At 51.3% G+C, this 14,541-nt stretch overlaps 1 protein-coding gene across 1 annotated transcript; it reads left to right on the top strand.

The window, feature by feature from the left end:
- Positions 1 to 1,015: 1,015 nt before the first annotated feature.
- EEF1A2 (eukaryotic translation elongation factor 1 alpha 2) lies at positions 1,016 to 13,581 on the top strand. Its single transcript, XM_065754300.1, has 8 exons — positions 1,016 to 1,114; positions 2,429 to 2,642; positions 6,217 to 6,396; positions 7,317 to 7,613; positions 10,284 to 10,434; positions 11,711 to 11,967; positions 12,566 to 12,800; positions 13,160 to 13,581. The coding sequence occupies exons 2-8, from the start codon at positions 2,499 to 2,501 to the stop codon at positions 13,285 to 13,287; spliced, it is 1,392 nt and encodes a 463-aa protein (XP_065610372.1). The 5' UTR covers positions 1,016 to 1,114; positions 2,429 to 2,498; the 3' UTR covers positions 13,288 to 13,581.
- The last annotated feature ends 960 nt before the right edge of the window (positions 13,582 to 14,541 follow it).

Raw genomic sequence — 14,541 nt, 5'->3', positions numbered from 1 at the left:
TCCCTTCACCCCCAGAATGTCATGGGGGTTCCAATTTCCACTTGGCTTCCACCTGCTCTGCCCGCCCCGGACAAGGAGCTCCATCATTTCCATTCACTTGTAAAAAATACTTTCTTCTATCTCCCTCTATTCCTCCATCTTCCTCCTTTCCCTCCACCTCCCTAATCTGTTCATCTGCTCCACACCTCCCTCTCCCATCTTCATCTTCCATCCCTACAGCTCTCCTGGCTTTCCATCTTTCATCCCTCTACTTTCCTCCCATTCCTCCATCTTCCTTCCATCCATCCCACTGTCCCCTTCCCACCTGCTCCATCCTTTCACCTCTCATCCCTCCATCTTTCACTCTTCCATCTCTCCTGTTCTTCCCATCCCTCTTGTCCTTTCATTTCTTCCATCCCTCCATTTCTCTCATCCTTCCATCTTCCTCCAATCCCCTTACCTCCTATCCCTCCATCTCTCCTCCATTTCTCTTTCCTTTTTTCCTCCACCTTCCTCCCATCTTTTTTCATCCTTGTCTGCTTCCTCATCTCTCCATCTCTCTTCCATTCCTCCTATACTTCTATTCTTCCTAACTCTCCATTTGTCTCTCCCTCCATTTCTCCCATCCCTTTATTCCACCTCTTCCGATCCCTCTATCTCCCACCCTTCCACCTCTCCCATCCATCCTTCTTCTGCTCCACCACCTCCCTCCCTTTCTCCATCCTTCTATTCCTCCTATCCCTCTATTCCTCCCATCCCTTTACCTCCAGTCTCGCCATCTTCCACGCCTCCGGCTCTCCTTCATTTCTCCCATCCCTCCATCTTCCTTCCATCCCTTTCTCCCCCGTCTCCTCCTCATCCCTCCATCTCCCACTCTTCCACCTCTCCTATCTACCTTCCCTCCCATCCCCATTTCTCCCCCTCCGCCTCTCCCCGTTCTCTCCTCCTCCTCCTTCTCTTCCTCCTCCTCCTCCTCCCCCCGGCTCGCCTCCTCCTCCCCCGCCCGGTACCGCATTGCCGTAGTGCGGGGGGGCCGCTGCATTGCGCTGCCGCCGTCAATAGGTGGGCCCCTCCCGGGGAGATAAAGCCGCCGGAGCCCAAGCTGGCAGCCTCTGCCGCCCCGACCGCCGCTCCGGTAAGAGCTCCAGCCCCCCCCGGGATCATGCTGCTCGGAACGGGGGGGGGACCCAGATGGGAAAGGGGGGGGTCGCTGGGGCGGGGGTACGATGCGTGTGCATGGGGTGCTGCTGACATCGAGGGTAGGGGGGACCCCTGGGATGGAGGGAGGGGATGGGGTTGGGCCGCTCCTTCAGCCCACAGGTGAGAAGGAGCTTGCATCCTGAAAGCTTGAAGGAAGGGAAAGGATAACGTTGAAATTAAAAGAGGAAGAAAGAAAAAAAAAAAGTGAAAATAAATCAGAAAAAAAAAAAAACGAAGAAAAAGGAAAAAAAAAATGGAGGAAAAAAAGAAATAATAATAATAATAGTAATAATAATAAAAACAAAATAAATGAAAATAAAGGAGTTCCCCAATACTTCCCTGGCAGCCCCGTGCCCTGGGTGTGCAGAAAGGAGCTCAGCTGATGCCGGGCACCTGCGCGGGGCTGCGCCATGGCCGGATCCTGCTCGTTCAAGGACAGGGAGGAGGGCCGGGGGCAGCGGGGCTGTCACTGCCCGCCCGAATCGCTGTGCGAGCAGAAAGCTGCCCCCGGTCTGCTCCGCTTCTATGGGCGGCTTCATAAAATTGGATTTTATTAGACGTCAAATTAAAGCTCCTAATTGTGCAGAGCTTCTGTAGCAGCTGCGGCACCATGGTAACCCTGGGAGATGCCAGAACAGATCTATTGATTTTCGTTTTAAGCCTCCTCCCTCCGTTTCATCCAGATTCAGGGCAGCAAAATACCACAAAATCCCCCGCAGCAGGCTCAGCTGTGCTGCCCTGCCCCGCTCTTTGCCGCCCTGCTCAGGGTAGAGTGTAAGGGCTATTTTTGTCCATCCCGTTTTTTGGGCACCATGTTGTCACCCAAGAGGCGAAGGCACCCAGGGAGGACAGGCACCCGTGGCTCCTCCCAGGATGCCTGTGGAAATGGAGGGTTTGAAAATGGAATGGGGTTTGGAAAGACCTAGAAGGAAGCGGTGCAGAGCCCATCAGAAGGTTGTTGGTTTGTTGGTTTTTTGTTTTTTCACGGAGGAAGGGCACCTTCGAGGCACCGATGACGTAGCCTTGGGAACTGGGGGTCTCCAGGAAGGCAGACGACAAAATCATGGTATCTTGCTGAGAGTTGGAGGCTGGACGTGGTGGCCAGAAATAGCCTGGCCGGTCTCCTCCGGGGGTGAGCTGGATCTGTCCCAGCATGGGCAGAGCCACCGAGCCACGGCCACGCACCCCTGTCTGGGCTGGGAGTGCAGTGATGGGGGCTGTGCTGACGCTGCTGTTTTTTCCTTTACAGCCTCTCCATAAACGCAGCTGCATCCCCAGCGCTCCCCCCACCGCCCGCCCGCCGCGCTTAGCCCACCAGCATGGGGAAGGAGAAGACGCACATCAACATTGTCGTCATCGGGCATGTGGACTCTGGGAAATCCACCACCACCGGGCACCTCATCTACAAATGCGGGGGCATTGACAAAAGGACCATTGAGAAATTCGAGAAGGAGGCTGCCGAGGTGAGGAGAGTGTCCCCCGCCGTGTCCCCAGCTCCGTGCTGATGTCCCATGGGCAGTACCCCCTCCACCTGGTGATGCCATTCTCGTACCTTTCTCCCTCTCTTCCCATCGCTTTTTTTTTCCCCTCTGCATCCCAAGTCTTCCCAGCTCCTGTGACCCATTGGGTGCTCGCCCCCAGTGCTGAGCCCACCACCTGGGCATTCAGAAGATGGATTGTTGTACCAGCAGTGATGGCGAGGATTCTGGGAGAGCCACAGTGCTACAGGGCATGAATTTCCCACTAAATCCCATGCACGGGGAGGAAAACCTGATAAACCCCCTCCTGAGTAGTGCATGACTGCGAATTTCACCCTGTAGCATCTCCTTCCAGCATCATGCAGCAGCCAGCATCAGCTGGAGCACGAATGTGGTCTGCTTGGCTAAAGACACATCCCTTTGATGGGGGTTGATTGGTAGCCCTCTGTATGGGAAAGCTGGCATGCAGCTTTAAGCATTAAAGCTGGCATACAGCATTTAAGTTGAATTCTTTTGTTTCGCTTCTCTACCGGTGCTGTTTGCAGCAGTGTCATAGTGCAGGCATTTATCAGGCTGTCACACTGCAAAGCACCACCCAATGCCTGTAACGTGGCACGTGCATAGATGAAAGAGGAAAAAATATTCTCAGGGGCAGAGGAAAATGATGCGAATGGGGAGCGCTGGGAAATAAGTGATGGCAAATTCTAGAGAGGTGGGTGAGCCAGGAGCAGCCTGGCTGTGTTACCCATGAGGCAGATCTGGTCAGAAGAGGTCTTATTGTCATCACGCCTTGAACCTTCCATGAATCTTTAATGAAGACATCCCTTAATTTTTTTCTGGACAGTACCCCATGTTTAAATGAAAACAGGGAGGGAGGAACAAAAAAAAGAAGAAAAAAATAGAGAAGCCTTCAGAGCTGCCATTCCTGACAGCACATCTTGCTGTCTATCTGTCTTTGAATGTGCCAATAGTATCTGAGCTACACCACCCCTTTTCCTGCCTCATTGTCAGCCTTCTCTTGCAGCCCTTAAGAGCAGAGCCTCTTCCTTAGGATCAAATCATCTCTCTCTCCTCCATTTAAAAACGATTGCTGCTGTTCCTTGGTATACCTCCAGCCCCTTACCTGCAGATTGGGTATGGCATGGTGACACGGTCATGATTGCAGCTGTGTTAATTGGGCAGACATTTCCCCTGACTTGCCAGAATATGCAGGGACTGGGAGCTGCTATTAATAGCCTATTGACTGAGCTTACCGACTCCATTTTCTGATGCAGGGCTGGGGAAGGGCTTTCTTCCATTAGGTGGCATTCTCAGGAAATGGAGGCCTGCATGCACCCAAAAAGCGATCAGAAAACGCAGTCCAATTTTTATTATTATTATTTATTATTACTTCCTTTTTTTTTCCTAAGAGAAAAGATGTTATTTTTCTTTTTGACCTCAAGGGCAGAAGTAACAGTATCTCCGAGAGAGTAAACTGTTCGTTTTATTTATTTATTTATTGAACAAAACCAAAAACCAACAGTAATTGTGGTCTCCAAATAGAAAGCTGCCCCTCCGCCGGGGTCTGATGGAGGAAACTCAGGCAGTTCTGGCACCGAACAGTGAAGGTATTGTGCGATGCCAGACTGTGCTGTGTTTTCAACAACAGCTCTGGGTAACTGAATATACCCTATGGAAGGAGGGGAGATGTTTGCTAAATAAAGGATCTTGCTTGTCTTCAGGTTAGGTCCATCAGCACGTTCCGGGGTGGGGGGGTACACCAAATGGGCGCCTTTTGATTGGGTATGGATCCCTGCGGTTCCTATGAGAAAACTGTGGGTTTTAGGATCAGCTGGGTGCCCCCACAACCAGCTGCACCCTGGGGCCTGCTCTGTGCCTCAGCTTCCCCACCCCTAAGCAAAGCGCTGATGGCTGAAAGGCTGTGGGGTTTGGTGGTTGAGCTCCTGCCTGAGCGTGCCTCGTTATTAATGCACTGCACAAAATGAATCCCTTTTTTTTCCCTTAGCCCTCCCCTTGGCTTGTGCAGTAAATTAGCATGCTCTAATGGTGCCCTAAATATCCCCCCGCAAAGAAGGGGGAGTGGATGTGCGTGCTGGAAAGGGTTAACCTCCCAGCTCCCACTCTGCATCTCTTGCCATATTGGAGCAAAGATGCAGTTCTGGATTTTTCCACCCCCTTCTCCTGCAGGCACAGAGCTCGGGGCTGCCCACTGGGGCTGCAGCATCACTCAGCACTCCCTTTGAGGAAGGGGAGGTTTGCTCTGGCTTTAGGATTTTGTCTGTAATCCCCCCCCCCCCCCCCCCGAGAGAGCTGCAAAGTCATCCCAGCGCTCAGCTGTTACATAAAGGGGTTGGCACCGTTAATTCCTCGTGCTGCTCGGGCACGGGGCTGCGATGTGGGAGGGATGTGGGGCACGGCGATCCCATCCCGGTGCGGGCGGGGAGAGTTGGGTGCGGTGCTGCAGCATCCCTCCGTGGTGGGCAGCACTGGAGCACTCGCTGCCTGCCAGCAGGAGGCATTTCCCTCCGGGCCGGTGATCTATAATGATCCATTATGAATTTTATGCACTGATGCTCTAGAAGAAATCGCTGCTACAGACGTGGGACAGCACCTCCGTCCTTGCACGGCAGTTACAGCACATTACGTCATCAGCAAATGACCTATTTCTCTGGCTGAATTCTATTTTCCCTCTTAGAAACCTTGCCTCTCTGGCCAAGATCTGGTTGTTGAGACACATTAACTCTCTGGTCCACATGGGCTGCCCTGGGGCACAGTGGGGCAGGGCTGAGCTTGTTCTCCCCCATCTGTGCAAGATCTCTGTTCAGAGCCTGGGGAAGGTTTGGCTCTGCTTGTTGGCATCAAAGGACACTGACCCAAAGGAAGCAGCATCCTGTTTTTATCAGGGTGTGTTCTTTATTGCAGGACAGAGAGATTTTCTGTGGCTCATCTCACCCAGCGTGATTTTCTGCGTGACAATGTTGGCTGGGGTTTTGGCCATTTGGCAGTGACAGTTGGTCTGACTGCAGCTCACAGTTGCTTTTCGTGCAAATTCGCACTCTGTGGCAAAAATCAATCACGTTTCTGTTCGGCTCCTAGCAACACTCTTGCATTTCATTTTCTTTTAACCCATTCCCCTGCCGCGTTCTGTCAGTTCAGGGCTCCCTTGCTTAGTGATGTCTTTTCCCTCTATCTGACTGTCTAGGTTTCACTTGAAAGATTCAAATGCAGCAATAAGAAGCTTTCCAGCTCTGCTGTGTAATTCTGTATCAATGTGATTTCACAGCAGCCCTGCAGGGCTGTGGCATCTCATGGAGGAGACCTTGCTGGTTTCCAGCTCCAGTTTCTCATCCAGTCCCACCGCAAATCCTCTTCATAGCTCTGCCTCCAACCTCTTTCCCATCCTACTGGGGAGCATGTTTGAGAACCATATCTCCTTTCAACTGTGTGTATGGACCTATAGATTAAGGCTGCCGCTGACATTGCAGCGTGACCCTCCGCTTTCGTTGCTGGGTGCCCTGGGTTTGGGGCTGTGACCAACTCTCACCTTTGTGTTGGCCAGATGGGAAAGGGGTCCTTCAAATACGCCTGGGTGCTGGACAAGCTGAAGGCTGAGCGTGAGCGTGGCATCACCATTGACATCTCACTGTGGAAATTCGAGACCACGAAGTACTACATCACCATCATTGATGCGCCTGGCCACAGGGACTTCATCAAGAACATGATCACCGGCACATCCCAGGTGAGAACAGGAGGCCAGGAGCTGCTGCATGTGGGAGGCTCAGGTGGCACCCATGAGTGGTGGTGAGCAGGATCTGTGAGAGAGGTGGCACCAAGTCCTTCTCTGGATGTTGAGGAAAGGGTTTCCTTGGGCAAAAAGGCATGGTTTCTCTGCAGCACTTCCCCTGTTTGTATGAGCTGGGGCTGAATATGGATTCTGAAGAGCTACAGGTATTTTTGGGAGAATGTCTCCCATGTTATTTTAGCCACAGACAATTCAGGTATACAAAAAGCTTCCCACTGACCATTGTTTTTTATTGGCCTGATGAGACTGTGGATCTTTTTTCTTCTTCTCAAAACATCCATCTTTGTTTCATAAACCACACCACAGTGCCAAACTCTGTGGTCTACGTCTCCAGGGTAAGGCAGCTTCCCCCCACTGCACTGCACTGCACTGTGGGGCATTTCTACATCCCAGAGCCCTTCATGGGCACTGGGTGAGCCTGGCTGCATGCCCTTTGAGGGCAGCTGGATACTGCATGCCTTTTGTCAAACACAGACAGCCTCTGTATTGGCACTGAGGACAGCAGTAAGCTGTGGGAACTCCTCCATCAACCATGGAGATGGCTGAAAAGATTTCAGTGGGATTTTAGGTGAGGCTTTGGCCCAGCATCCAGGGGTGGTCAAGATGAGGTCCTGGGTAGATCTACACAACTTAGAAAGATCCATCCTGTTGTCCAACATGTTGCAAAACAACACATAATTGGCAAGAAACACGGATCAGGGTTGGGGTAGATGTGCAGGGTTTTGTGTAGCACCTGGCTGGGCATCTGCCCAAGGCATGTTTGTTCTGTGTAAAGTTCCCTTTGGGACATACTCAGAGCTCCCAGAAGCAGCAGCATTCTCAGGGACAGCAGCAGCTCATCTTCTATCTCCTCCCAGGCTGACTGTGCTGTCCTGATTGTTGCTGCCGGTGTTGGTGAGTTTGAAGCCGGCATCTCCAAGAATGGGCAGACCCGTGAGCACGCCCTGCTGGCTTACACTCTGGGGGTGAAACAGCTCATCGTGGGCATCAACAAGATGGATTCCACGGAGCCTGCCTACAGCGAGAAGCGCTACGATGAGATCGTCAAGGAGGTCAGCGCCTACATCAAGAAGATCGGCTACAACCCAGCCACGGTTCCCTTCGTGCCCATCTCGGGCTGGCACGGGGACAACATGCTGGAGCCATCCCCCAATGTAAGTGTGTGTTGTGTCGTGCTGTTCTCCTGCCCTAAATGTCCCCAGCCATTTGGGGTTGCCTTTGGTGGTGTGGAAGCTGCAGGCATGCTTCGTGCACTCGTTGTGTGCAGTGCCCCACGTTGCCAGTGTAGATATTTGTCACGTCACTGTGACTGTGCTGGGATGAATGGGCACTGTGTGCAGGCTTCTTGTTGTACCACGGCCAGGCGTCCCAGTGGTGCACCGTGAGCATCCTCACGTGTTCTGTAGGGCCGTGCTTCTGGGATGTAATCGAAAGTCTTCCACAGCAATAGTTATGCTCAGCAGGAACAACATGAGTGGTTTCAGGGCATTGTTTTCCCAGGCAAATAATGCAATCTGGTTGCAGGGTTGGAGTGGTTCCAGCCACACAGCCAGGCTAACACCTGCTGCATGTTGGGTGCCTGTTCCCATTGGTGCCATATCAGCTGCACCCATGTTCCACTGCCAGAACAACGATTTTAAAGGCATTTTTTGCATGGGAAGGTACCAAGTTTCTCATGTGGAAGCCATGATTTCATTGAGCATCCATTTGGGGTTTCTTCTTGTCCAGTTGGTTCCAGATTGGCCTCTCCCTTTGTACATCAGTGTTGGTGGTGCAATGGTGGGGTGCTATTGCTCCATGTGATAGCAGGGGAGAAAGAAGAGGCTGAACAGGTTTGGGGGCTCTTTGTCAGTCCAGATGACAAATAGCAGTTGTTTCTCCCATCTTTTTTTGGAGAAAAATCTCCCCCAGCTTCAGTCTTCTAAAGACTAAAGAAGGTCTTGTGACCTTGAGCAAGTTGTTCAGTGCTGAAACCCCATGGTACTTTAGGAAACCGATGGGAAATGCAGTGCTTCAGGGGAATTTAGGACTTCACTTGTGGATTTGGGGTCAGCACTCCAGGAGGAGGGAAGCAACATGTCCAAGTGCCCAAGGGAGTTTGGGATTGAGAGCCTAAGATAGAGGAGTGCTGCAATGCAACCACACACTGACCTGCCATATAGCTCACAGCCTTGCAAAGGAAAAGCCTTGCAAAAGGAAAGTCAGCTCATGGGAAGCTTGGGGTTAGCTTGGGTTTTTGGGAGATTCCTGTCCTCTGTGTAGTGGAGCTGGGATAAGGTCAGCTGCGGTCATGACAAGCCCAGCTGCATAGTTCCTGGGTGCCACCAAATCAGGCTCCAAATGTCAGCAGCTGCTGGGCAGGGAAGATGATCCTGAACAATTCTCTATTAATAGGCTGCAGAGGGGAGGCACAGGGCAGGATGGGCCTCGCTGGCTTCGTTCCTCAGATGGGAGGCTGGGAGCGTCAGGGGGAGAGAACTGGATGCGGGGCTGGGGATTCAGGGAAGGTCTACTGAAAGGATGCAGGGAAATTCCACATCCCATGATATGATCCTCAAGGTCCTCTCCCACCTTTGTGAGGACAGAGTCCATCTCCCCACATTACACTGTTTCTAGGAAAACTTGAATGGGAATCCAATGCAAATCTTTCTCTTTTCATTCCTCACCCCCCAGAAAAGCTCTGATCATTCTCACTCGTATATTTTCAGCTGTGTTTCACTAGAGCAAGAGGCAGCCAGGTGACTTGTCTATCCATCAGGGGACAAACAGCCAGGACTGAGGTTGGAACTAGGTGATCTGTAAGGTGCCCTCCAACCTAAGCCATTCTATGCTTGCACGGTGGTGTAGCAGCTGCATCTCACCAGGATGCAGGGACGTGGGGCTGAAGCCAGCCCTGCATGGGAGAATGTAGCCCATGCCCCTGATGCACAGCATTGCTAAGCTAACAAAAAAAAAATGACAGTTTGACATTTTCTAGCTTTTTGGCAAGTGGGTTTTGCATTAAACTGACTTTCTGTTGCTGCAGCTGACAGAACGAGGCCACTTGCAGTGGGTTTTGGAGTCTTTTGCTCTGAGGGGTACTGCAGCCCAAATACACCACATCTGTGGTGCAAGATTGGGAAGAGTTGGGTACAAAGTGGGCAAAACTGGAGAAACGTGACTGCTTTATAAAATAGAGTGCAACAGGAATTAAAGCTCAGCTGTTAATGATGGGACCTCGAGCTTGCAGTAGCCATGGCTGACAACACAGGGTTAACACACAACCTGTCAGATGGTGTTATGTCAGACCCTACTTCTTCCATGGAGCTGTGGAATAGTTATGAGTCTTGGGAAGCAGATATGGGGGCATACATGAGCAAGGTTCTGTTGCATACTGGTGTGCTTTGGGTGACGTGTTGCACCTGAGGATCCAGTGCTGGGCAGAAACATCTACGAAGAACAATCCCACCCCTCAGCAGCTTTGAAGAAACTCAATGGCTCTGCAGTCCTTGTGCTGAGGGCTAGATGCATGTGGCTGCTGTGGGAAGGCAGCACCTGTGGGTTAGGAATGAAGGCTGCAGGTTTGCTGGGTTGAACCACTTCCATGCTTTTTCTTCTGCTCATGGATATCTCCCATGTTTCTGGGAGAAAATGGGGATGGAGCTGGATGAAGAGGTGCAGGTGAACATGCAGGGATGGTGGAATGCAAAGGCCTTACCAAACCCAAATAAATCCAGGATGTGGTTAAACCAGCTCTACAGTTTGTCCTAGCAGGACATCCTGTTGGGACCATCCCAGGATGCTGAGGACAGAATCAGTGCATGGTGTTGCTGTTCTGTTTGCAGATGCCTTGGTTCAAAGGCTGGAAGGTGGAGCGCAAGGAAGGCAATGCCAGTGGGGTGTCCCTCCTGGAGGCCCTAGACACCATCCTGCCCCCGACCCGCCCCACAGACAAACCCCTTCGCCTGCCCCTCCAGGATGTCTACAAGATTGGAGGTGAGCTGTCATCAGCGTCCTTCTTCTCATTAACTGGAGCCTTCCTTCCACAGGGATTTTGGAATGATGTTTCCAGGTATTGGGAAAGTGGAGGGGTTGGACTTCTTGAACTTCAAATATTACTGGGGAGAAGGGTATTTGCTCGAGGACAGAGACCCCATGTGAGACTTTGGGTTGGAGACATATACGCCCAAAGATGCCCAGAGACAGGAGAGGAGCAGCAGGTTTGTGAGCTCTCCTTAGTGAACACGATGCCAAAATGGCTTCAAATTTGGGTGTCCCAGAGGTCACGGCTGGCAGAACCAGGTGGAGACCAGCCAGGAATGAGATTCTGCTTGGCCATGGCCGCTGTTGCTCCCAGATGCTGGTGTCCATCAGCAGCACCTCCATGTGCCCAGCTGCACCACGGGACCAACCTTTTAGGGAACACCATCAGTGATGTGAGTACTTCTCAGGGCTTTAAATATCCCTGTGCTCTCTGTCTTGCTGGCAGCACTGGGCAGCCCTGCAGAGCCATTTCCAGCCCTTTCCATACTTTACAAAGGGCACGTGCATTGCAGAAACTGACCATGTTGAATGTTGCTCCTTCACTTTTAGCAGCATTTTAACGCAGGGTTTTATTTGCAACAGAGATAAGGGACAGTGAGCAGCTCTGCATCCTGCTCTGGTTCAGAAGGGAGAAAGACGGAGTTTTGCAATGGGATTAGGCAGATTCTTAGGGAGCAGAGACACTGTGGGAAGGGTGGAGGCAGAGGCAATAGGGTTGGTGTGGAGACGTAGATGGATCCCACCAGCCTCTTCCAGATTTTTATTCTTAATGCTTCTTCACCTGGATCTAAAGGTGAGTTTTCCTCAAATCTGTTGACACAAGGTGCAGAATGTCCCATTAATCTAATTAGCCATCCTGTTCCCTGATTCAGTGAGGATGATGAATCCAGCAGGCTGTGTTGTTGCACACACACTGCAGTGTTCTGATCCTCTCCAAAGAGGGGATGGCTGCTGGGAAGGAAAACATTTCCAGGGCTCATGGTTGCTCAGGGCCTTGTAACTATGATGCAACCCCATTTTTATTTTTATCTTTTTTCAAAACATTGAGTAGAAAAGACTGACTCATGGTATTTTTGAAGACCCTAAAGTTGATCTTGCAGCTAGTAACTGATTTTTGGTCTGGCAAGAGACAAATGTGGTCTCTGATCAAAGCCATAGGAGATGCCATGCTGCCATACATGTGCTTTGTGGGTGACATTCTGCTCTGATCTCTCCTTGCCCCTTGCAGGGATCGGCACAGTTCCCGTGGGCCGAGTGGAAACTGGCATCCTGCGACCCGGTATGGTGGTCACCTTTGCTCCTGTGAACATCACCACTGAGGTGAAGTCAGTGGAGATGCACCACGAGGCGCTGAGCGAGGCCCTGCCTGGGGACAACGTTGGCTTCAACGTGAAGAATGTCTCCGTCAAGGACATCCGCCGTGGGAACGTCTGCGGGGACAGCAAGTCAGACCCACCACAGGAGGCAGCACAGTTCACTTCTCAGGTCAGCTGATGAGAATTATATTCTGTTCCATTCCATTTCACTTCTACTCTACACTCTACTCTACACTCTACTCTACACTCTACTCTACACTCTACTCTACACTCTACTCTACACTCTACTCTACACTCTACTCTACACTCTACTCTACACTCTACTCTACACTCTACTCTACACTCTACTCTACACTCTACTCTACACTCTACTCTACACTCTACTCTACACTCTACTCTACACTCTACTCTACACTCTACTCTACACTCTACTCTACACTCTACTCTACACTCTACTCTACACTCTACTCTACACTCTACTCTACACTCTACTCTACACTCTACTCTACACTCTGCTCCCTTCTACTCCATTCCATTTCATTTCCAACATCCATCAGCTCACAGCCTTGCACAGCAGACACTGAGGAGATAACACCTCAGAGAGCAGCGTACCCCCAAGGGAAGGCTGAACATTTTAGGGGTTTCCTGGGGTTTAAGCCTTGGGTTTGTAATTTGCATGCTGGTCGCTCCCTGTCCCAAAAGCAACATGCTCAGGAGAAGACCAGGACCCATAGCCAAGTCTCTTTGGACCTTGTTGTGTCCCCCAGGTGATCATCCTGAACCATCCCGGGCAGATCAGCGCTGGCTACTCACCTGTCATTGACTGCCACACCGCACACATTGCCTGCAAGTTTGCCGAGCTGAAGGAGAAGATTGACAGGCGCTCCGGCAAGAAGCTGGAGGATAACCCCAAATCCCTGAAATCGGGTGATGCTGCCATCGTGGAGATGATTCCTGGCAAGCCGATGTGTGTGGAGAGCTTCTCCCAGTACCCACCCCTTGGTAAGGGAATGGCTCCTGTGTGGTGTCCCGTGGAGGAGCATGGAGACTGCCTGGGTGCAGACCTCACACTGGTCGTGCTGAGCATCCCACTGGTCAGATGGGGGGCAGAGGGAAATGAATGTGTTCCATTGCTGCTCCATTTGCAAAATGTGATGCACGAGCTGGGTTAGGGTGGGTGGGACAGGCTCTCTGCTAGGTCGGGTTTTCCCTCTGGGAATCATTGCAACCCAACAGTGGCTGTGCAGGAACATTTCTCGGCTTCCTTATCTCTGCCCCAACACAAAACTGATCAGGGAAAGAATCAGAACCTTTCAGGGGGTGGCACAGCCACATCACTCACATCCCCCTCCCTTCCCCAGGCCGCTTCGCTGTCCGTGACATGCGGCAGACCGTGGCCGTGGGCGTCATCAAGAACGTGGAGAAGAAGAGCGGCGGGGCTGGCAAAGTCACCAAGTCTGCCCAGAAGGCCCAGAAGGCTGGCAAATGAATCGTGGGCTCCCAGTGCGTAGCGCAGAAACCATCCCTGACACCAGGACGCTGCCACCGTCTCCCCCCGGCGCATGTGTGCACATCAGCTTGTAAGAGTTTATATGTCAACGACTGGATGCTCACCATTAAGGTCCAGTGGAAATTCTTTAAAAGGAAAAGCATGTTCCAGCGTTTGTGAGGCTTCATGTTAATTTTACCAATAAAACTGGTACAACATCCACAGTGGAGAAAAAAAAAAACAACTAATAACAAAACCAAACAAAAAACCCAATCAACCGACAACAACAACAACAAAAAACAAACCAACCAACCAACCCTAAAGGTGTGGAGCTGTGTGTGTGTGTCATTGAGAGGGGCTGGTTTTCTGGGTCTGTGTAGGGCAGACATTGGGATGGGAACAGGCAGAGATGGGAGCACCCATGGGTGCTCAGCACCTCCCATTCCCTGGCTCTCACTGCTGGACCAGGTTTATGGGCTGATGGCAGGGGCTGCTCTTGCAGCAGAGTTTTGATATTCTCCTTAATCTGCTCAACCTTCTAATATCAATTAGCAAGGCCCTTAATTATCATTTTTTCCATGCTGAATAAGCTTGAATTAACTCCTTTAATGTTATTCCACTTAAAAGGAGAAAATAACACACCCGTGCCACCTTGAAAAGCTAGCAATATCACTTATACACTACTTAATGACCCATAATTTTGGAAGAAGTGTCCAAAGCTGCCTTCCTTCCACATATTTCCTTCCTTCACCCACAACAGGTCCCTCAGAAGCCTTTCTCACCCAAATTAAGCCCTAAGCAGAGGTGCCCAATGGCTGCCCAGATCCCCAGCATTCAGGATGTCCACCCAGGACTATGTCCTGGCCCCATTGCATACTTGAAGAGCAGAAGGTGTACCCACACAGTACAGGATGCCTAAACCCAAAGGCTGCAGCTGGGGGGTGCTTGGGACTGACCGAGGGGTGGGACGTGGTGAGTGGGCATGGTGGGGATGGGTTGGTGGTTGGACTAGATCATCTTAGAAGCCTTTTCAACCTTTATAATTCTATGATGCTGAGTGCAAAGGTAGAAGAGGTGCAAGGGGCTGCTCACACTGTGACACAGTGCTCTGGGGACAACTTCAAGGTTTGTTCCTTGAAGGCATCATCCTGTTCTCATATGGCACTGTTTAGGGGAAGTAGCAGCCACCTGGCAGAGGATGCAGGGTGAAGGACAGCATCATGCCAACTCTTTCTCAGGAGGGCCCCAGAGGCA

Source organism: Cyrtonyx montezumae, unplaced genomic scaffold, assembly GCF_038088225.1.
Source record: "Cyrtonyx montezumae isolate F1298 unplaced genomic scaffold, pur_monq_1.0 scaffold_9, whole genome shotgun sequence".
NCBI classification, from domain to species: domain Eukaryota; kingdom Metazoa; phylum Chordata; class Aves; order Galliformes; family Odontophoridae; genus Cyrtonyx; species Cyrtonyx montezumae.
The sequence above is the reverse complement of the archived record's forward strand: the minus strand, read 5'-3'. Positions and strand labels throughout refer to the sequence as shown.

Bases quoted from the DNA above. Each gene is read 5' to 3' on its own strand.
- EEF1A2 (XM_065754300.1), top strand. From the start codon at position 2,499: ATGGGGAAGGAGAAGACGCACATCAACATTGTCGTCATCGGGCATGTG. The intron at 6,397-7,316 runs GTGAGAACAGGA...ATCTCCTCCCAG, and splicing joins TGATCACCGGCACATCCCAG to GCTGACTGTGCTGTCCTGAT. The intron at 11,968-12,565 runs GTCAGCTGATGA...TGTGTCCCCCAG, and splicing joins CAGCACAGTTCACTTCTCAG to GTGATCATCCTGAACCATCC.